This window comes from Haliaeetus albicilla, chromosome 11, assembly GCF_947461875.1.
Source record: "Haliaeetus albicilla chromosome 11, bHalAlb1.1, whole genome shotgun sequence".
In the NCBI taxonomy this organism is placed as follows: Eukaryota; Metazoa; Chordata; class Aves; order Accipitriformes; family Accipitridae; genus Haliaeetus; species Haliaeetus albicilla.
Window position 1 is genome coordinate 43,061,061 of NC_091493.1, and position 22,064 is coordinate 43,083,124.

The 22,064-nt window shown below is 71.7% G+C and overlaps 3 protein-coding genes across 3 annotated transcripts; 1 reads left to right on the forward strand and 2 right to left on the reverse strand.

Moving 5' to 3' along the window:
- The first annotated feature begins 80 nt into the window (after positions 1-80).
- EPOR (erythropoietin receptor) lies at positions 81-10,912 on the forward strand. Its single transcript, XM_069795718.1, has 21 exons — positions 81-129; positions 204-274; positions 350-444; positions 1,059-1,197; positions 1,292-1,662; positions 1,877-2,027; positions 2,455-2,532; positions 2,701-2,844; positions 3,655-3,800; positions 4,433-4,774; positions 4,818-5,013; positions 5,157-5,226; positions 6,115-6,315; positions 7,299-7,724; positions 7,783-7,907; positions 8,128-8,305; positions 8,536-8,687; positions 9,344-9,497; positions 9,926-10,013; positions 10,120-10,207; positions 10,562-10,912. The coding sequence occupies exons 1-21, from the start codon at positions 81-83 to the stop codon at positions 10,910-10,912; spliced, it is 3,615 nt and encodes a 1,204-aa protein (XP_069651819.1).
- A 1,054-nt stretch (positions 10,913-11,966) lies between these two features.
- Positions 11,967-13,759, reverse strand: SWSAP1 (SWIM-type zinc finger 7 associated protein 1). The gene is made up of 2 exons (XM_069797533.1): positions 13,523-13,759; positions 11,967-12,817 (listed from the first exon to the last, which is right to left on the reverse strand). Exons 1-2 carry the CDS (start codon positions 13,757-13,759, stop codon positions 12,341-12,343), a joined length of 714 nt encoding a protein of 237 aa, XP_069653634.1. The 3' UTR covers positions 11,967-12,340.
- Positions 13,760-16,628: 2,869 nt separating this feature from the next.
- Positions 16,629-21,987, reverse strand: PLPPR2 (phospholipid phosphatase related 2). The gene is made up of 8 exons (XM_069797531.1): positions 21,879-21,987; positions 21,579-21,696; positions 21,181-21,369; positions 20,515-20,635; positions 18,791-19,053; positions 17,992-18,168; positions 17,230-17,358; positions 16,629-16,890 (listed from the first exon to the last, which is right to left on the reverse strand). Exons 2-8 carry the CDS (start codon positions 21,642-21,644, stop codon positions 16,858-16,860), a joined length of 978 nt encoding a protein of 325 aa, XP_069653632.1. The 5' UTR covers positions 21,645-21,696; positions 21,879-21,987; the 3' UTR covers positions 16,629-16,857.
- Positions 21,988-22,064: the final 77 nt, after the last annotated feature.

A 22,064-nucleotide genomic window follows, 5' to 3' on the forward strand; every position in this document is an offset into this window, starting at 1 on the left:
AGGGGGTTGGAGCCCCCCCCGACCCCCCCGACACCCCCCAGGGACCAGGAGCTGCTCCGGGACACCCGCCCCGTTCCGCCATGGCCGCCCCCCGGCCGCCGCCGCCCCGGGGCAAGAGCCAGGACGCAGGTACCGGGAGGGGGAGGGTCCGGGGGAGGCCGGGGGGGTGCGGAGGGGTCGCTGACACCCTGTGCCCCCCCCAGAGCCCCCCCCGGGCCGGGGGCTGCGGGCCCAGCACCGGCGGCTGCAGCGGGACCTGGCGCAGGCCCTGGCGGTGAGGAAGGGGCGGGGCGGGGCGGGGGGCGTGACCCGGGCGTGACCCGGGCGTGACCCCGGCGTGACCCCGCAGGGGGAGGAGGTGACTCTGCTGGAGCTGCTGCGGCGCCGCCCCGAGGGCCGGGGGCTGCTGCGCCTGCGCGACCCCGGGGTGCGCGGGGGTCAGGGGTCAAGGGGGGTCACCGGGGGTCAGAGGGGACCTGGGGGGGATTTGGGGGGGTCAAGGGGTCATTGGGGGGTTGGGGGATTAGGGGGGGCTTCGGGGGTCACGGGGGGTCGGGGGGATATGGGGTCACAGGGGGTCATGGCACAGCTTGGGAGGTGATGGGGAGGTCACAGGGGGTCATGGGGGGTCAGGGGGTCAGAAGGGATTGGGGGGTCATGGGGGATTTGGGGGTCACGGGGGTCATGGTGCAGCTTGGGAGGTCATGGGGAGGTCATGGGGGTCAGGGGGTCAGAAGGGACTTGGAGATCATGGGGGGTCAGAGGGGATTTGGGGGTCACGGGGGTTCATGGCACAGCTGGGGGGTCATGGGGGGTCAGAAGGGACTTGGGGGTCACAGGGAGGTCAGGGGCAATTTGGGGGGTCACAGGGGTCATGACGCAGCTTGGGAGGTCACGGGGAAGTCACGGGGAGGTCATGGGGGTCAGAGGGGATTTGGGGTCACGGGTGGGTCATGGCGCAGCTTGGGGGGGTCATAGGGACTTGGGGGGAATTTGGGGGGGTCAGGGGTGGGGGGGGGGCCTGGGCCTGCGGGGTGACCCCCCCCGCACCCCCGCAGCGGGCGCGGGCGCTGCTCTGCCGCCGCCTCTGGGGGCAGCGACGCCGCCTGGACGCGCTGGGCCCCCCCGCGGCCCCGGGGGGGGCCCCCCCTGACCCCCCCCCCGCGCCCCCCCGCCGCTCCCCCGGCCACCGACCAGGTGGGTGCCCCCCCGCCTCCGCCCCACAGACCCCTGCGGGAGGTTTTTTGGCGGGGGGCACCCATGTATCCCCCCCCGCCCCGTGTCCCCGCAGGCGGGGAGGCTGCGGGGGGGGCTGGGGCGGCTGCGGCTGCGGGTGGAGGAGGCCGAGCGGCTGACGGGGCTCTACCGCTGCCTGGGGGCACATCTCCAGGTACCCACGACCCACAGCGCGACCCACAGCGCGACCCACAGCGTGACCCACACCGCACCCCACACTGCGCCCACACTGCGCTCCATGCTGCACCCCACACCTCTGCCCCAAACCGCACCCCACACCTCTGCCCCATACCTGTGCCCCACACTGCACCCCTCGCTGCGCCCCACACTGCACCCCTCATTGCACCCCTCACTGCGCCCCACACCTCTGCCCCACACCCACATGGGGATGGGACCGGGAAGGGGCGTGGGCTTTGTCACCCCCGGGTGGGGGTCCCATGGGTGCTGGGTCCCACCGGTGGGGGGGGGGGGTCCCACGGGTGGGAGCCCTAAGGGTGCCGGGCCCTATGGGTGTCATTCCCCCCGGGGTGGGGGTGTCCTGTGGGTGCTGGGCCCCACGGGTGTGACTCCCCCTGGGCGGGGGTCCCCTGGGGTGGTGGGGGGGGGGGGTCCGGGTGGGGGTCCCGGCCCCCCGCTCCAGCCGCACCGTGGGGCAGGAGGAGGCTGGGGCCGCCCGGAGCCGCCTGGAGCTGCTGGAGGCCGAGCTGGGCCGGCGGCGGCGGCAGCTGCAGGACCTGCGGGCCAGCGGCCCCCGGCCCGGGGGGCACCGGAGGGGGCCAGGCCGGGAACGGGTAGGGGGGGGGGGGGCAGGGGGCAGGCCGGGTGTTTGTGGGGCACAGTGGGTCCCTATGGGGCGGGCTGGGTGCCTGTGGGGCAGGTCGGGTTCCCGTGGGGCTGGGTGGGTGGCCATGGGGCAGGGTGGGCTCCCATGGGGCAGGTCGGGTTCCCGTGGGGCTGGGTGGGTGGCCATGGGGCAGGGTGGGCTACCGTGGGGCAGGGTGGGTGGCCGTGGGGCAGAGCAGGTTCCCATGGGGCAGGGTGGGCTCCCGTGGGGCAGGGTGGGTGGCCGAGGGGCAGAGCAGGTTCCCATGGGGCAGGGTGGGCTCCCGTGGGGCAGGGTGGGTGGCCGAGGGGCAGGTTTGGTTCCCATGGGGCAGAGTGGGTGGCCGTGGGGCAGACCGGCTTCCCACCCCCCAGCACCCATGGGTGCCCCCGCAGGAGGTGGGGGCCCGGCGGGCGCAGGGGGCTCAGCCACGGGCACCGGAGCAGGAGCGGGGCCCGGAGCCGCCGGAGCCGGTATGGGGGGGGTCAGGGATTGGGGCGGGGGGGGGGGCTCGGGTGGGGTCTGGGGGGCCGGGAGGAGTTGGGGGGCAGGGGGCTCCTGGGGGGGACACCTGGGAGGCACATGGGGGGGCCCAGGGGGGGCCCTGTCCCCATGACGTACCTGCCCCCCTCTCCCCCCAGCCCGCCCCCCCCCAGGAGTCCCCGGAGCCGGAGGAGGGGCCGGAGGGGGCCCCCCCCAGCCCCCCTCCCCCGCCAACCCCCAAGGCCCCACCGGAGCCCCCCGGCTGCCTCCACGTGTCCCCCCCAGCCAGCGCCAGCCCCCAGGTGAGGACCCAGCCAGCCGGGCCCCCCCCCCCCGTGTCCCCAGAGATGGGGGATCCCCATGCCCCACACCTGGGCATGGCCCCACGGCCCCCCCACGGCCCCATGGCAGGCTGGGGGCAGCAGGTGGCCTGGCTGGTCCCCACGTCCCCGTGTCCCCATGTCCCACGCTGGTGTCCCCGTGTTCCCACACCCCACACCAGCATCCCCACGTCCCCACGTCCCCACATCCCAATGCCAGTGTCCCCACGTCTCTACATCCCCATGCCCCACGCCGGTGTCCCCACGTCTCCATGTCCCCACGCCGCCATGTCCCCACGTCTCCATGTCCCCATGCCGCCATGTCCCCACATCCCCATGCCAGTGTCCCCACGTCCCCGCGTCCCCACATCCCCGCGTCCCCACATCCCCACGCCAGTGTCCCCCACGCCGATGTCCCCACATCCCTGTGTCCCCACCTGCCCGTGTCCCCATGCCGCCATGTCCCCACATCCCAATGCCTGTGTCCCCACGCCCCCGTGTCCCCACCTGCCCACGTCCCCATGTCCCTGTGTCCCCATGCCGCCATGTCCCCACATTCCCACACTGGTGTCCCCACATCCCCACACCCCCTGTGTCCCCACACTGGTGTCCCCATGCCCCACACTGGTGTCCCCACATCTCCACGTCCCCACGCCACCATGTCCCCACATCCCCATGTCCCCACATCCCCACGCTGATGTCCCCATGTCCCTGTGTCCCCATGCCGCCATGTCCCCACATTCCCACACTGGTGTCCCCATGCCCCACGCCAGTGTCCCCATGTCCCCGCAGCGGGCGGCCCGGCAGGCGGTGGGCCAGGGGCTGGCGGCACTGGCGCGGGGGAACGCGCTGGCCCTGGGGCGGCTGCGGGCCGAGGCGGCGGCGCTGGGCGAGCGGCTGCAGCACCTGCGCTATGGCGGGGAGGGCCGGCGGGCAGGGTCAGCCGGGGGGGGGACGCTGGGGTCCCCTGTGGGTGGGATGCCTGGGTGCCCTGGGGGTGGGACGCCGGGGTCCCCTGGGTGGGACACCGGGGGTCTTGGGGGCTCGGGACGCTTGGGTCCTTGTGGGTGGGACACCTGGCTTCCGTGGGTCCTGGACACCTGGGTCCCCAGGGGGTGGGACACCGGGGTCCCTTGGGTGCCAGACACCTGGGTCCCCATGGGTGGGACCCCTGGGTGCCTTAGGGTTGGGACACTGGCGTCCCTGGACACTTGGGTCCCCATGGGTGGGACATCTGGGTGCCCTGGGGGTGGGATGCCAGGGTCCCTGGGGCTCTGGATGCTTGGGTCCCCATGGATGGGACGCTTGGGTCCCCATGGATGGAACACCTGGGTCCCCATGGGTCCTGGACAACTGGGTGCCTTGGGGGTGGGACACCGGGGTCGCTGGACACCTGGGTCCACATGGGTGGGACCCCTGGGTGCCTTGGGGGTGGGACACCGGGGTCCCTTGGACATTTGGGTCCCTGTGGGTGGGACCTCTGGGTGCTGGGGTTCCCTGGAGGGAAGGGAGCGGCGGGGGGAGTTATGTGGGTCCCGGAGGTGGGGGTCCCGCTGACGGTGGGCGTCAGGGCGTGGCGGCGGGCGGAGGAGCTGCGGCAGCGGCTGGGGCAGGAGCAGCGGCAGCAGGAGGACGCCCGCCGGGACCTGGCTGAGGTGACGAGGGCCCTGGTCACCGCCAGCGCCGGGCTCCAGCACCTGGCCGGGCGCCTGCAGCACGTGGCCCTGGTGAGCTGGGGGGCGGGAGGTGGGGGGCTTGGGGGGCAAGGAGGTGTGGGGCAGGACATGTGGATGGCCGTGGGGCAGGAGGCTGGGGGGCAGGAGGCCTGGGTCCTTGGGGGTAAGGAGGCGTGGGTCCCTGGGGGGCAGGACAAGTGGGTCACCATGGGGCAGGAGGCCATGGGGCAGGACATGTGGGTTGCCGTGGGGCAGGAGGTGTGGGTTGCCGTGGGGCAGGAGGCGGCGGGTGGCTGCGTCCGTGCCTCAGTCTCCCCTGCAGGAGGACGGGGGGGGGCAGCCGCCACCCCCCCCGGGGGACCCCCAGGCGCTGCCCCAGCTGCTGGCGCAGACCCGGGCCCGGCTGGCGGCGCTGCAGGGGGGGCTGCGGGGGCACCCCCAGGCCCAGCGCCCCCCCACCAGCGCCCCACACCAGGTGGGCACCGGGGGGGGGCTGGGGGGGCCCTGAGCCCATCTGGGGGGACCTGAGGTGGTTGGGGGGGGCCCTGACCCCATCTGGGGGGGCCCTGAGCCCATCTGGGGGGGCCCTGACCCATTTCGGGGTGTCCTCCCCCCCAGCTGGAGGCCCTGCTGCAGCACAGCTGCCTCAACACCGAGGACCCCCCGGCCCTGCCCCCCAGCTCCGATGGTGAGGGGGGGCTATGGGGGGGGTCTTTGGAGGGGGCTGAGGGCTATAGGGGCCAGGGGGGTCTGAGGGCTGCAGGTGCTGTGGGGCAGCCGTGGGGCTGACAGCGGGTCCCCGCAGAGGAAGGAGCCGCCCCCCCCGCTGGGGCCCCCCCGTCCCGCGCCGCCATCAAGCGCCAGTCGCGTCTGATCCTGGAGGGGCGGCGGGGGGGAAGGGGGGGAAGGGGGCCCCCCCCTTGACCCCAGTGCCCCCTGGTTACTCCCAGTATGCCTCAATGTCCCCCCCGTACCCTCCCCATTGCTCCCAGTATCCCCTAGTGCTCCCCCAGTGCCCCCCCAGTTGCTGCCAGTATCCCCTGGAGCTCCCCTGTACCCTTCCAGTTGCTCCCAGTATCCCCTAGTAGCCCTCCAGTGCCTCTCAGCGTCCCCCAGTACCACCTAGTGCCCCCCAGTTGCTCCTAGTATTCCCCAGTGCCCCCCCATACCCTCTCAGTTACTCCCAGTATCCCCTAGTGCCCCCCCCAGCTGCTCCCAGTATTCCCCAGTGCCCCCGGGTACCCTCTCAGTTACTCCCAGTATCCCCCAGTGCCCCCCAGCTGCTCCCAGTGCTCCTGCAGGGCCCCCCAGTTGCTCCCAGTATCCCCTAGTACCCCACCAGTTGCTCCCAATATCCCTCAGTGTCTCTTCTGTCCCCACCCCAGTTGCTCCCAGTACCCCCAGTGTCTCCTGTGGCCCATTAAAGTCCCCCTTCCCCCACCTTCGCCTGGTCTCTGGGAGTCGCGGGGGGGGGGTGTGGAGGGGGCCTGTTCGGACCCAGGCGCTGGCCCCCCCCCTTCCCCCCCCCGGGGCCCTTATCTGCCCCCCCAGACCGGGGGGGCTGGTGCTGTGCCAGGGCCCCGCCCCGGGGGGGGGGCGGGCCGGGCCTTATCAGCGCGGGGTGGGGGGGGGCAGCAGCGCCCAGAGCAGCACCCAGAGCAGCACCCACCCACCCACGCACCCGCCATGCCGGGCCCTGGGGTGCTGCTGGCCGTGGGGGGGCTCCTGGCCTGTGCCCGGGGGGAGCCGGGGGGGGCCGGGGACTTCGAGGTGGAAGGTAGGGGGGCGGGGGAGCGGGGGGGGGGGGGCGTTGGGAGGGGGGGGCGTCGTGAGTCCTTGTGCAAACCTTCGTGTGACAGTCCTTCGTGCAACCCCCCCTCCCGTGCAAGACCCCGTGCAACCCCCCCTTGTGCAAACCCCCGGTGCAACCCCCTGTGCAAATCACCCCCCCCATACGACCCCCTCCGTGCGACCCCTCCGTGCAAAGCCCTTGTGCAATCCCCCGGGTGCACCCCCCCGTACAAACTCCCCTCGTGCAGACCCCCTGCGCAAACCCTCGTGCAATGTCCCCTCATGCAATCCTCCCCATGTAACCCCCCGTGCAAACTCCCCCTGTACACCCCCCCGGACAAACTCCCTGTGCAATCCCCTCATGCAAACTCCCCCTGTACAACCCCCCCTTGTGCAAACGCCTGTGCAAATCACCCCCTCGTGCAACCCCCCCCATACAAACTCCCCTCATGCAAACCCCCTGGCGCAACTCCCCCCCCCCAGTGCAATCCCCTTTGCGCAGTCCCCCCTCGTGCAAACTTCCCCCTGTGCAAACCCCTTGTGCGATCCCCCCACAACCCCCCTCGTGCAACCCCCCCGTACGACCCCCCTGTGCAAACTCTGCCCCGTACAACCCCTCTTGTGCAAACTCCCCCCATACAACCCCCCTCATGCAAACTCCCCTTGTGCAACCCCCCATGCAGACTCCCCCCGTGCAATCCCCCCTTGTGCAAACCCTTTGTGCAAACCCCTCACGCAAACCCTTGTGCAAACCCCTCGTGCAAAGCCCCGGTGCAAACCCCCTGTGCAAACTCCCCCCGTACACCCCCCCTGTACACCCCCTCTTGTGCAAACCCTCGTGCAGTCCCCCTTGTGCAAACAACCCCTCGTGCACCCCCCCGTCCAAACTCCCCCGTCGTGCAAACTCCCCTCGTGCGACCCCTCGTGCCACGGCCGTGCCCCCCTGACGGCGGTGCGGTGCCCCCCCAGCGGAGGTGCTGCTGGCGGAGGAGCCGCGGGACCCCAAGTGCTTCTCGCGGCGGCTGCTCGACCTGACGTGCTTCTGGGAGAGCGCGGCCCCCCCCGACCCCCGGCCCTTCCGCCTCCAGTACCGCCTCGAGTGCGTGACCTGCGACCCCGCGACCCCGGCCCGCCCCGGTGCCCCACGCCCTCTGACCTTCGCCCCCCACCCTTCGCCCCGGGTTGCCCCCGACCCCAATACTCCCCGACCCCCGACCTTCGCCCCGGGTGCCCCCGACCCTGGTGCCCCTGAGCCCGCCCTTGACCCCGGGTACCCCCCGACCATGGTGCCCCCTGACCTTTGCCCCCGGGTGCCCCCTGACACTGGTGCCCCCTGCCCTTTACCCCTGGTGCCCCCTGACCCCTGCCCTTTGCCCCTGGTGCCCCTTGACTCAGGTGCCCCCTGACCCCAGTGCCCTCTGCCCTTTTCCCATGACCCCCCAGTGCCCCTTAGCCCTGGTGCCCCCTGACCCCTGCCCTTTGCCCCCGGTGCCCCTGCCCCTGGTGCCCCCTGCCCCCTGCCCTTCAACCCTGGTGTCCCGACCCCAATACTCCCTGACCCTGCCCCTTTGCCCCCAGGTGCCCCTGACCCCTGCCCTTTGCCCCCCGGTGCCTCCTGACCCCAACACTCCCTAACCCCTGCCCTTTGCCCCCGGTGCCCCCCTGACCGCAGTGCCCTCTGCCCCCTTCCTACGACCCCCAGCGCCCCTTAACCCGGTGCCCCCTGACCCCCGCCCCCAGGCAGGAGCCCCGGCAGGGCTGTCCCCCTGACCCCCTGACCCCCGACCCCTGACCCCAGGCAGGAGCCATGGCAGGGCTGCACGCTGTCGGCCGCCCGCACGCGCAGGAACCGCTCGCGCTTCTGGTGCTCCCTGCCCCCCGCCGCCGCCGTCCTCTTTGCCCCCTGGAGCTGCGGGTGCTGCCGCCCCCCCCCGGGCCCCCCCTGCACCACCGCACCCTCTTCATCGACCAAGTCGGTACGGGGCGGGGGGGACACGGTGGGTTTGGGGGGGACGGGGGGAGTTGAGGGGGCTGGGGAGGACCTGGGGATGGGGGGGGCACAGCAGGTTTGGGGGATCAGGAGGAGCTGGGGGGGGCAGATACTGGGCCCCCCCCCAATGGCAGGGGACTCGGGGGGCCCAGATGTGGCAGGTTCCCCAGGCCCCCCCTCACGCCGGTGTCTCTGTCCGTGTCCCCCCCCCCGCAGTGCTGCTGGGCCCGCCCGAGAATGTGTCGGTGGGGCCGGGGGGGGCGCGGGGGCAGCTCTGTGTGCGCTGGCAGCCCCCCCCCAGCCCCTACCTGGAGTCCAGCCTGGCCTACGAGCTGGCCCTGCATGCCCCGGGGCTGCCCCCCCGCACGGTGGGTATGGGGGGGGCCTGGGACCGGGGCTGGGGGAGCCCCCCCGGGAAAAGGAGCCCTGGGCATCCAGTGGCTTCGGGGGGGGGTCCGGGGGGGGCTGGTGCCTGTCAGGAGGGATCCAAGGTGGGGGAATCCAGTGGGCCTCGGGGGGATGGGGGGGGATCCACTGGGTCTCTGTGGGATCGGGGGGAGGTCCTGGGGGGGGTCAGGTGGGTCCCGAGGGGTCAGGTGGCTCCCAGTGGATGGGGTGGGTCCTGGGGGGGGCTCAGGTGGGTCCTGGGGGTGGTCAGGTGGGTCCCGGGGGGTGTCAGGTAGGTCCTGGCGGGGTTAGGTAGGTCCTGGGGGGGGGGGTCAGGTGGGTCCCAGTGGATGGGGTGGGTCCTGGGTGGGCTCAGGTAGGTCCTGGGGGGGGTCAGGTGGGTCCTGGGAGGGTTAGGTAGGTTCTGGGGGGGTCAGGTGGGTCCTGGGGGGGGCGTCAGGTGGGTCCCAGTGGGTCGGGTGGGTCCCAAGGGGGGGTGTCGGGTGGGTCCCAGGGGACGGGGTGACTCCCAGGGTGCCCCCTCCCTGCCTGCCGAGTCCCCGGCCCCCCCAGTGCCAGGCTGGGGGGTCGCTGGGAGACCCCCTGCCCCCCCCCCGGCGCTGACGCCCGTCCCCAGGTGGGGGTGGGGGCCGGCCGGCGGGAGCAGCGGGTGGGGGCCCTGCGGGGCAGCACCCACTACAGCGTGAGGGCCCGCGCCCGCCCCGACGGCCTCAGCTACAGCGGCTACTGGAGCCCCTGGTCCCAGCCGGCCACTGCCGTCACCCCCCCCGGTGAGCGGGGACACGGGGGGGACACGGGGGGGGGACAGGGAGGGGTGGGGAGACTTGGGGGGACACGGGGGGGATGTGGGGGCACGGGGAGGGGGGCTTGGGAGGGACAGGGAGGGAGAGTGGGACTTGGGGACACGGGGACAGGGGGCTTGGGGGGCACAGGTGTCACCCCCCAGGTGAGTGGGGGGACATGGGGGGGGACTTAGGGGGACAGGGGAGGATTGGGGTGCATGGGGGGGGCAGCTGTCACCCCCTGAGCGGGGACACGGGGGGACACAGGGGACGTGGGGAGATGGGGGGGGGACATGACACAGCCCTCACCCCCTTGGTGGAGGGGGGGGGGGCCGGGGACACACACCGGGCTGTGTCGTCATCCCCCCCTGCAGAGGGGCCGGGGGGGCCCCGATGCTGACCCCCCCTGTCCCCAGACGTGGACCCGGTGACGCTGGGGCTGTCCTGCCTGCTGGCCCTGCTGCTCCTCGGCCTGGGGCTGCTCGGCCTCCTGGGCCACCGCAGGTACGGGGAGGGGGGCCTGGGGGGGGTGGACGGGACTGGCCTGGGCCTCGCACGAGGCCTCGCACAAGGCCTCGCACGAGGCCTTGCACGAGGGCTGTGCCCGCAGGCTGCTGCAGGAGAAGCTGTGGCCGCCGGTGCCTGGCCCCGAGCGGGAGTTCGAGGGGCTCTTCAGCGCCTACGGGGGCAACTTCCAGGTGGGGGGGGGCCCTGAGGTGGGGGGGTGTTATTGTAGGCCCTACAGTAATGGTGGATGGGGACGGGGGGGCTGCAGTGAGAGGGGCTGGGGCTTCGGGTGGGCCCATCACTAATTCGGGGGGGCTTGAGGTGTTTGGGGGGGTTTAACGGGGGGGGGGGCAGGTGTGTTATTGTAGGTCCTACCCCAGTGGGAGGGGTCTGGGGGGGTCCGGCCCCAACGGGAGGGTGTCTTTAGGGGGGTGGGGGGGTTCACCTTAAAGGGGAGTGTCATTACCCCAAAGGGGGGTGTTTGGGGGTGCCTGGGGAGGTGTCCCCCTCCGGGGGGTGCCTGACCCCTGTGTCTTCCCCCCCAGCTCTGGCTGTGCCAGGGGGTGGGAGCTCCCTGGGCCCCCCCCGGGGCTGGCACCGAGGTGGAGGAGCTGCCCAGCACCGTGGAGGAGGTGGGGCCCCCCCCGGGCAAGGGTCCCCTGCCAGAGGAGCCACCCCCTGCCGCCGCCCCCCCCGCTGGCCCCTCGCCCGCCTCCAGCTTCGAGTACACCCTCTTCGACCCCGGCTCGGCCCTGCTTTGCCCCCGGGGGCCCCCCCGCCCCCCCCCCCACCCCGAGGGACCCCGCCGGCAGCCCCCCGCCCCACGGGCCCTACGCCAACCTGGCCCCCCAGAAAGGGGCCCCCCCCGATGTCCCCAAATGGGCCGCTCCCCCTGACGGGGGCACCCCTGGCGATGGGGACACCCCTGGCATGGGCCCCCCCGCCCTGTCCCCCCCCTACGTGCTCTGCTCCTAATGGGGGGGGAAGGGGGGCTGGGGCCGGGGCCACCACTGCGGCAGGGACAGGGGAGCGCGGGGAGGGGACGTGGGACACCCCGACGGAGGGCACGCGTCACTCTGATGTCACTTGGAGACACCGTGATGTCATGCCGGGGGGGCGGCGGCACGTGGACACGCCCTGACGCCACAATGGAGAGGACACATCGTGCTGATGTCACACGGAGACGCCGTGACATCGTGACAGAGGGGACACGTCACATGGAGACACCGTGACAGCAGGATGGAGGGGATGCATCACACGGACAACCCTGTGACACAAGGACACAGAGGGGACGCGCCACACGAGACACACTGCGACACCCCCAGGGAGGGGACATGTCATGCCGATGTCATGCGGAGATGCTACGACATCACGACAGAGGGGACGCGGGACGTGGAGGTGCTGTGCCATCACGATGAAGGGGACATGTCACACTGATGTCACACGAACACCATACGACACTGAGACAGAGGGGACGTGTCACTCTGGCATCACGCGGAGATGCAGCCACATCGTAATGGAGGTGACACATCACGCAGGTGTCACACGGACACCCCATGACACGAGGGCACAGAGGGGATGCGTTGCCTTGTGACACAGAGGGGACACGTCGTACAGACAGGCTGCGACACCCTGGTGGAGGGGACACATCACCCTGATGTCACGTGGACTCCCCGCGACATCACCACGGAGGGGACGCATCACCACGGGACACAAATGCCTGGGGACACGTGGAGGCGGAGGGGACGCTGCGACGAGAAGGTGCAGAGGGGACGCATTGCCTGCATCCCGCTTGTGCCGTGTTGCACGGACACACGGAGGACGCACGGACGCTTGGCGACACACACGCAGGCAGAGGGGACACGCCGTGTGGGGACTGTCCCCACAGCTGGTGTGTCCTGTGGGGGGGAAGGACATGGGACAGCCTGTCCCCCGTTGGGGGACACTGAATTTTCTTTGCTTTGGGTTTTTTTTTAATGCCTTTTTTTACAATAAAGCAGCCTTGGGCTCAGCTGGATGCCTGGGTCCCTGGGGTAGGGGGGGTGGCGGGGCACTCCGCCAGGGCCCCTGGGTCCTGCGCCAGCTGGGGAGGGGCTGATAAGGCTTATCAGGAGCCCCCAGGTGCCGGCCGGGGGCCCGTGGCAGGGGCCACCTGGCACCCGTGCATCACTGTCCATGTCCCCAAGGTCTGGGACTGGCGTCGCCCTTGGGGTCGGTGTCACCCCAATGTCCAGGGTCTGGGTCGGGGTGACATTGGGGTCTGTGTCACCGCAGCGTCCGGGGATCTGTGTCGCCCCAACTCCCGGGGCAGGTGATGGCCGAGCTCACCCCCAGGCCTCATCCCCGTTGCCATCCTCGTCGCCGTCGGTGTCCTCGTCCCCCTCGCTGTCCCCGTCGGCGGGGGCCACGCGGAGCTGCCCATGGGGGCCGAAGCGCAGGCGCCAGCGGCGGGGGGGGACCCCAGGGCGGGTGAGGCAGGCGCGGAGGTGGAGGGGGACCCCGGGCGCGGGCCGCAGGCGGCACTCGGCGGGGAAGTAGCGGCGCAGGGCGGGCAGGACGTGGGGGCCGGGGGGCGGCAGGCGCAGGGAGGCCAGAACCTGGGCGGGGGGCCGGGGGGGCCCGGGGGAGCGAGCAGCCTCCAGCAGCAGGGCGGCCAGGCGGGCGGGTGCCCCCGGCCCCCCCCCCAGGTACCGCTCCAGCCCGTCCAGCAGCAGTAACCCGGGGGGCCGGGGCCGGGCAGCCACTGCCCCCAGCTCCCGGCCCAGTGCCCCCAGGGACGGGGGGTACCGGAGCTCCAGACGCTGGGGAGGGGGGGATGTTAAGTCACGCCCCTCAGCGGTAGGCCCCGCCCTCTCGGCGGCAGGCCACGCCTCTCCACAGCATACACACCCCCCCCCCCCCCTTAGCAGCATGGATAGGGATCACCAAAGCCCCGATCGCAGGCCCCGCCCACGCGCACGTGCCCTGCCCCCGTGATTCGCGCCCCGCCCTCTGCTGCAGGCCCCGCCCACACGCGGCGCGTCCCTCCAGACAACTAGGCATGCTCGCCCGAAGTCCCGCCCCCGCTGCGGGCCCCGCCCCCACGCGCTACGCCACGCCCTCTCCAGCAAACCCCGCCCGCGCGTAGAGCCCCACCTCCTATCGCGGGCCCCGCCCCCCGGACAGTACTGCATGCTCACCCCGGGCCCCGCCCCCGCTGCGTGCCCCGCCCACACACGCTACGCCCCGCCCTCTCCAGCGAACACCGCCCACGTGCAGAGCCCCGCCTCCTGCCGCAGAGCCCCGCCTCCGCTGCGTGCCCCGCCCACACCCACCACGCCACGCCCCCCTCGAGCCGAACGCGCAAGCCCCGCCCTCTCCAGCAAACCACGCCCACGAGCGGAGCCCCGCCCCCTGCAAAGCAACCGCGCCTCCACGCCGCCCTGCCCCCTTCAGCACGCCCCGCCCACTCGCCGCCGGCCCCGCCCCCGCCCCACAGCCCGCCTCGTCGCCGGCGCCCCCCTCACCTGCAGCGCCCGCGGGTCGTTGCCGCCGCCGCCGTCGTCGCCGCCCGGCAGCCGCGGGAGCGCGCTGGGCGCCAGGAAGAGCGCGCGGGGCCCGTCGCCGCCGCCGGCCAGCGCCGCCCGCAGCAGCAGCGCCGTCCGGCCCGAGCCCTCCGGGCCCAGAACCAGCACCGGCATCGCCGCCGCCGCCGCCTCCCCCGCTGTCACCGAGCCCAGCGCCCGCTCCAGCGCCGCCGCCATCGCGCCCCGCGACCGATCCGCCGCTCGCGCTCCCCGGATGGCAGCCAATCAGGTGAGCGTCCCTCGGCCGCGCCCCAGCCAATCGGCGGGGAGGTTCCCTCAGCGCCGCTCCCGCCCACCGCGGCCGGCGAGGGCTTCAGCCAATCGGAGAGGAGCTTCCCTCAGCGCCTCTCCCGCCCACCGCGGCCCGCGAGCGCCTCAGCCAATCGGGAGGGAGCTTCCCTCAGCGCCGCTCGCGCGCATGGCGGCTGGCTCGCGCGCGCCTCAACCAATCGGGGGCGTGGCGCGATGCCCTCCCCCGCGGCCCCGCCCTTCCCCGGTTCCTATTGGCCGCTCGGGCCGCCGATCCAGCGCCGACCCATCTCCTAGTACGATTCAGCTCACCGTCCCTTTACGCGCCGTCCGGCCAATGGGGAGGCGGCTGCCGGCCGGGGGCGCGGCCAGGCGGGGCAAGGGCGGGCGGTAGCCGGGACTGTCAGTCACCCGCTCGCTGCCCGGCAACGCGTTGCTAGGCGACGGCGGGCGGTTGCCGGGCGACGGCGGGCGGGACGACGGGGGTGGGGCTGGCGCGCGCGAGCGCAGGCGGGGGGGGGGGGGTCAGGCGCCGAGCCCGCGCGCGCGCGCATACGCGTGTGCAACGCCGCGTGCACCGCCCCTGCGCGTGCAAACGCGCGCGCGGGTCTTCCCCCTCCCCGCCCCGGTGCACGCGCGGACCATCCCCCCCCCTCTCCCTCCCCCCCTCGCGTGCAGACGCGCACCACCCCACGCGCTGGTGCACGCGGCCGCGCACGCGCGCGCACACGAGCGTGCACACCCTCGCGCTCACTCCCTGCGGTTGCGCGCGCAGCCTCGTGCGCGCACCGATGCACGTGCCGACCCCTCGCACGCGCGGTCGTGCACGCCCCGGTGCACGCGCTCACCCTGTTCACACGCACACACGCGCATGTGCGCCCGTGTGCTCGGCACACACGCGTGCAGGGCCGTGACCTGGGCTCTCCTGCGACCCCGGAGACAGTGAGGCCGCACGAGGGTGCACGAGGATGCACAAGAGCGCGCGAGGGTTGCACGAGGATCCCACGAGGATGCACGAGGGTCACAGGAGGATGCACGAGGGTCGCGCGGGGGGTGCGCGAGGGTCGCGCGAGGCCTCACCGGGATGCACGAGGGTTTCACGAGGGTTTCACGAGGGCCAGGGCGGGGCGTCCCCTCGGCTACGCGTATTCTCAAGCAATAACAGCGTGTCCGTATTATCCGCCCGAGAATACCCGTCGCCGAAGGGAGCGGGGGGCCGGCGAGCGGGGGGGGACACACGGACACGGACCCAGGAATTTGGGGGACACACACACACACACACGGGAATCCGGGGGGACACGACACCCCCAGGTGCTCGGGGGGACCCCCAGGAATTTGGGGGCCCCCGTCGGCCGGGGCTGCCCCGCCCCTTTCAGCACCGCGGACAGCTCCCGCCGCCCAGGCCCGGCCGTGGGGGCTCCGCGGGGGCTGCCCGGGCCCGGGGGCTCCGCTGCGGGGTGGGCGGCCCCACACCGCCCCTTGCAGGATCGTGGCCCGGGCATAGGGCCCCCCCCAATACACCCCGGCCATAGGGCCCCCCCAGTACACCCCGGCCATAGGGCCCCCCCCAGTACACCCCGGCCATCGGGTCCCTTATAGACCTTGGCCATAGGGCCCCCCCCCCAATACACCCCGGCCACAGGGCCCCCCCAGTACACCCTGGCCATAGGGCCCCCCCCCCTCAATACACCCCGGCCATAGGGTCCGCCCTATACACCCTGGCCATAGGGTCCCTTATAGACCCCAGCCACAGGCCCCCCACTATTCATCCCGGCTATAGGGCCCCCCCTCAATACACCCCAGCCATAGGGCCCCTTATAGACCACGGCCGTAGGGCCCCCCCATCACACCCCGGCCATAGGGCTCCTTATAGACCCCGACCATAGGGCCCCCCCCCGATACACCCCGGCCATAGGGCGTCCGTACAGCCCCCAGCTATAGGCCCCCTCCTATAGGCCCCAGCCATAGGTCCCTCCTATAGCCCCCGGCCCCCCCCGCACTCACCTCCGCCGCCGCCGCCGCCGGAGCCGCCGCCCGCCCCGCCGCAGTCCGGGGGGGCGGGGCCGAGGGGGCGGGACACGCCCCCAGCAAAGCCCCACCCCGACACGCCCCGCCCCTTCGCCTGGCCACGCCCCGCCGCAGTCCGGGGGGCGGGGAGCGCCCGACACGCCCCCCCGCCCGGCCCCGCCCCGCGGACCCCTCCCACCCCCGGCCGGCAGCCTCCATCGGCACCCTATGGGCACCCTATGGGCACCCTGCAGGCACGTGGGCTGCGGCCACACCCTTCCCTCCCTATAGACTGACAACCCCAGCCCCTATAGCCACGCCCCAACCCCTACGGACACCCTACAGCCCCATGGGCAGCCCCCAGCACCCACGGACAGCCTCAGCCCCTATGGACATCCCGCAGCCCTATAGACAGCCCCCAGCCCTATGGGGACCCTCCAGCCCCCATAGACACCCCACAGCCCCCTGGGCAGCCCCCAGCCTCTATAGGCACCCCCAGCACCTATGTCCACCCGTCAGCCCCTATAGACACCCCCCAGCCCTTATGGCCACCCATCAGCCCCTATAGACACCCCCCAGCTCTTATGGCCACTCATCAGCCCCTATAGACACCCCCAAGCTCCTATAGGAACCCCCAGCCCTTTGGACACCTCTCAGCCCCTATAAGCACCCCCCAACCCTACAGGCACCCCCACAGCCCCTACTGACACCCTAAAAGCCCCTACAGGACCCCCCCCAGATCCGTGTCCCTTATAGCCACCCCCTGTACAGACATGGGGACACAGGAACATCACACGCAACCACTTTATTCCCCCGGGGGATGCCCCCCCCCATGTCACAGTATGTGCCCCCCACACACACGTGTGTACCCCCCCAGCCCCCCTGCACACGTGTGTGCCAGGTGGGGGATCTCCCCTTGTCCCCCCCCCCGTGCTTGTGTTGCTCGTGCAAGGGGGGGGTGACGGCTGCCCCCCCCGTGGTGTTGGGGTGCCCATGGGCCCCCCCCGGGTGGGGGACGCTCAGGTGACAGCCGGGAAGTCGGCACGACGTGCCTGGGGGGGGCACGAGGGGGGTTCTATAGGGGCTGCACAGCCCCCTGTGACCCCCCAGCACCCCCAAAATATCGGGTTACCCCCACAACCTCCCCAGCACCCCCTATGGGGCTCAGGACCCCCCCCGGTGACCCCCCCCAATGGGGTTGGGGTGCCCCCAGGCCCACACCCAACACCCCTATGGGGCTCAAGATGCCCCCAAGCCCCCCCTCCATGGGTTTGGGGTCCCCCCGCGACCTCCCCAATGGGCTCAGGATCTCCTCATGCCCCCTCCCAGTTTTGGGGTGCCCCCCCAACACCCCCACAGGGCTTAGGACTCCCCCTGTGCCCCCCACCCACCTGGGTCACGCTGATCTCCTCCAGGGGGGGCTGGGGGTGGGGCAGTTCAGGGGGGGCTCTGGGGACTCCCCCCCCAACCCCCTGCCCCGACTCCCCCGTGCTCTGGAAGTTCCCCACCACACAGGTTACCTGAGGGGGGGGGAAGGATTTTGGGGGAGGGTCTTGGTGCAGGGGGTCCTGGGGGGTCCTGAGTGAGTTTGGGGGGGGCCTGGTGGGAGTATGGGGGTCCCAGGTGGGTTTTGGGGTATCAGGGGGGGATTTGGGGGTTTCAGGGGGGTCCTTGTGAGGATTTGGGGGAAGCCCAGAATGTCGGGGGGGGAGGCAAGAAGGTATCAGGGGTCCCACGAGGTTTTGGGAGGGGTTTTAGGGGTCCTAGAGGAGTTTGGGGATTCCAGTGGGGGGGGTTGGAGTCTGGGGGCAGATTTTGGGGGTTCCGGGGGAGGTGGTGGTTAGGGACCCTGCTGGGGGGGGTGGGGCAGGTTTTGGGGTACTGAGGAGATTGGGGAAACCCGGGGGGGTTTGAAGGGCCTTGGGGGGGGGTTGGAGACCCCCGGGGGGGAGTTTGGGGTCCAGGGGCAGGTTTTGGGGACCCCAGGGGGGTCTTGGGGTCCCAGGGGGCATTTGGGTGTCCCAGGGGTCTTGGGGACCCCCAGAGCAGAGGAGGTGGGGGTTAAGGGGTCCCTCGGGGGCTCGGGGATCCCCAGGGGGTGTTGGGGACCCCCGCGGGGGGGGTTGGGGTGCCCAGTGTTTTGGGGTGCTCACCAGGAAGGCGGCGATGGCGGTGCCGGTGAGGAAGCCGGCCAGGACGTCACCCCAGTGGTTGCGGTGCTCGGCCACCCGCAGGGCCCCCAGCAGGAACGGGGGGGCCGCGAATCCCAAAACCGCCGCCGGCTTGGCCAGCCGCGAGCCCCCCCCACGCCAGGCCAGCGTCACGTATAGCTGGGGGGGGGCAGGGTCACCCCAAAAGACAGAGACACCCCAAAACACCCCCCCAGCACTCCTGTGCACCCCCTGAGCCCCTCTAAACCCCCCAAGCACCCCCAACCCCCCCAAACCCCCACAGTCACCCCAAAAGCCCCTGAAGTGACCCCAAGCCCCCCCAAACACCCATAGCCCCCTCAAATGACCCATTCCCCCCCAGCCCCCCAATTTGCCCATTTCCGCTGTATTTCCCCCCATTCCCTCACAGCCCCTCATAACCCCCCAAAAGTTGCCCATTTTCCCTAGATTTTACCGCAAACCCCCCCATAGGCCCCCAACTGACCCATTCCTCCCCCAACCCCCCAATTTGCCCATTTCCCTCAGATTTCACCCCATTCCCCTTCCGCCCCCCCCACTCCCCCCAAATTTGCCCATTTCCTTCAGATTTCACCCCATTCCCCCCACAGCTCCCCCAAACCCCCCCGGACCGCCTCCAAACGACCCTTCCCCCCCCATAACCCCCCCTAGAGCCCTCCGAGCCCCCAAATGACCCATTCCACTCCCCATAGTCCCCCCTTAACCCCCCCAATTTGCCCATTTTCCCCGAATTTCACCCCAAAACCCCCCCCCGGACCCCCACCCCAGCGTAGGCCCCGGCGTAGGCCCCCAGCGCAGCCTCCTTGCAGGGGAAGGCCCTTCGAGCGGCCGCCACCAAGGGGGGGTCCCCGGCGCAGGGGGTCCCCCCGGGGGGGACGAAACGGGGGGGTGCGGCTGGGGGGGCGCAACCCAAAGCGCTGTAGTTGGGGCGACAGACGGCCAGAAAATGGGGGGCCGGGGCCCCCGTCACCACCTGGCCCGCGTTGGCAAAGATGGCGGTGGCCAGCAGCCCGAAGGAGAACACCCCTGGGGGGGGGGGGGCAAAATTGGGGTACGCGGGGGGGGGGGAAAGGGGGGAATTAGAAAGGGAGGGGGGCAAATTGGGGGAGTTAGGGCAGTAAATTGGGGGGTTGAGAGAGAAATTGGGGGGTCAGGGGAGCAATTGGGGGGTTAGGGGGCAAATTGGGGGGGTCGGGTGTAAATTGGGGGGTCAAGGGTGTAAATTGGGGGAGAGTAGAGGAGGTAGGAAGGCAAATTGGGGAGACGGGGGTAAATTGGGGGGTTGAGGGGGAAATTGGGGGGTTGAGGGGCAAAAGGGAGGGGCAGGGGCAAATTGGGGGGTCAAGGGGGTAAATTGGGGGAATAGAGGAGGTGGGGGGCAAATTGGGGGAGTTGGGGAGTAAATTGGGGGGTTGGGAGGCAAATTGGGGGGTCAGGGGGGCAATTGGGTCAGAGGGCAAAAGTGAGGGGTAGGGGCAAATTGAGGGGATCAAGGGGGTAAATTGGGGGAGAGTAGAGGAGGCAGGAAGGCAAATTGGGGGGACAGGGGTAAATAGGGGGAGTTGGAGTAAATTGGGGGGTTGAGGGGGCAATTGGTGGGTTAGGGGCAAAAGGGAGGGGCAGGGGGCAAATTGGGGGGATCAAGGGGGTAAATTGGGGGAATAGAGGAGGCAGGGGGGCCAAATCGGGTGAGTTAGGGGAGTATATTTGGGGGTTGAAGGGACAATTGGAGGGTTGGGGGCAATTAGGGGAGTTAGGGGGCAAATTGGGGGGAATAGCGGAGGTAGGGGGCAAGTTTGGGGGACGGGGAATTAGGGGGTGAAGGGGGCAAAAGGGGGAGTTGGGGGCAAAAGGGAGGGGCAGGGGCAAATTGGGGGAATAGGGGAGGTAGGGAGGGCAAATTGGGGGTCAAGGGGAGAATTGGGGGGGCCGGGGGGGCAAAAGGGAGGGAATTGGGGCGGTAGGGAGGCAAATTGGGGGGAATTTGAGGGGTTAAGAGAGTAAAAGGGGGCAAAGGGGGACAAATCGGGGGTTTAGGGGGCAAAAGGGCTTGCCCCCCTTGCCCCCTCTGCCCTATTGCCCCCCCTTTTTTGCCCCAGCTCCATCGTTTGCCTCCCCCGCCCCCATTTACACCCCCCAGCTCCCCATTTGCCCCCAAACACCCCCCAGGCCCCCCCATTTGCCCCCCCAGCCCTTCATTTACCCCCTGGATGCCCCACTTACCCCCAGAGCCCCCCCATTTGCCCCCCCAGCCCTTCATTTACCCCCTAGACCCCCCACTTACCCCCAGAGCCCCCCCATTTGCCCCCCCAGCCCTTCATTTACCCCCTGGCCCCCCCACTTACCCCCAGAGGCCCCCCCATTTGCCCCGCCCAGCCCTTCATTTACCCCCTGGCCCCCCCACTTACCCCCAGAGCCCCCCCATTTGCCCCCTGGACCCCCCACTTACCCCCAGAGCCCCCCCATTCCCCCCCAGCCCCCCCTCACCCAGGAAGCGCAGGAGGCGTCGCAGGGGGGCTCCCAGGTAGCAGCACTCTCCCCAGAGGATGGTGGGGTCGCGGCCCCCCCGGGCCCCCCCCAGCCGCCCCAGCAGCTCCCCCACCACGATCTGCGCACCCCTGTCACCGCCGGGACCCGGACCCCTGGGGACCCCCCCTCCACCCCCCTTAGGATCCCCCGAGGGACACCCCCCCCCGGGAGTCCGCAGCCCCCCCGGGACCCTTTGGGACCCCCCCCCAAGACTCCTTAGGACCCCCCCAAACCCCCCAGACCCCTTGGGACCCCCCCAAGGGACCCTCTAGAACCCCCAGGGAGTCCTCAGCCCCCCCCCCCGGACCCATTGGGGCCCCCCCTGAGGCCCCTTAGGACCCCCTAGGGAAGCTCCCAAACCTCCCCAGCCCCCTCGGGACCCCCCCAGGGAGTCCCCAGCCTCCCCAGGACCCTTTGGGACCCCCCCTCGGACTCTTTAGGACCCCCCCGGGCCCTCCTCAGGCCCCCAAGGGACCCCCCGGACCCCCCCCCAGAGTCCCCCTAGACCCCTTGGCACCCCCCAGCCCCCTTAGGGGCCCCCCCCAGCCCCCTTGGCACCCCCCCAGGGACCCTTTGCCCCCCCCCAGCCCCCCTTAGGTGCGTGTCCGTCCCCCCCCCACTCACGGTGAGGACGGGGACGGCGGTAACGAGGGCGTAGACGAGGGCGGGGGGGGCGCGGCTGGCGGCGGGGGGGCCGGGGTAGGGGCGTCCGTAGGCCGGGTCCCGGCAGAAAAACCCGCCGTCGTGCACCGGGAAAGCGTCGGTGAACTCCAGCTGGTAGGCGAGGGCCGCCGTGCCCCCCAGGATACCCAGCTGGGGGGGGACACACGTTGGGGACCCCCCCCACCCAAATCCCAGCTGGGGGGGGGCACCCACCCACTGGGACCCCCCCAAATCCCAGCTGACCCCCCCCCCAGTGCCAGGCAGGGGACCCGCCGTGCGGGGGGGGGGGTACCCCGGTGTCCGGGGGGGGGTACCCCGGTTGGGGGGGGGTACCCCGGTGTCATCCCCCCCCCCCGTACCTCCACGAAGAGGAAGCAGGGGACGATGGATCCGCTGCGCTTCACCTCCCGCCGGGGGGCCGCCATGGTTTTTTTGGGGGGGGGGGCGCACGGGGGAGGGGGGCACCCCGGGCACGCGCTGCAGGAGGGGAGGGGGTGTCAGTGCCACGCCCACCCCCGTCCCCCCCCTCCCCCGGGCACAGGAGTCCTCCCAAAATTGGGGGGACACCCCCCCCCCTGCACAGCCAGGTCCCCTTTATGCCTCCCTCCCCCCCCCCCAAAATAAAGGTGTCACACCCCCCCCCCCCCCCCGACCCTCACCCGCCTCCTTCACGCCGCCGCCATCGCCGGGGGGGCGGCGGGGGGGCGGTGGCGCTGTCGCGACAGAGACATCGCGATACTGCGGGGGGGGAGGGGGGGGAGGAGAGGCGGCTGCTGATTGGATACCGTCGGCACCCGTGCCCCTCCTCCCTCTTCCCCCCTCCCAATGCGGCAACGGGGGGGCCT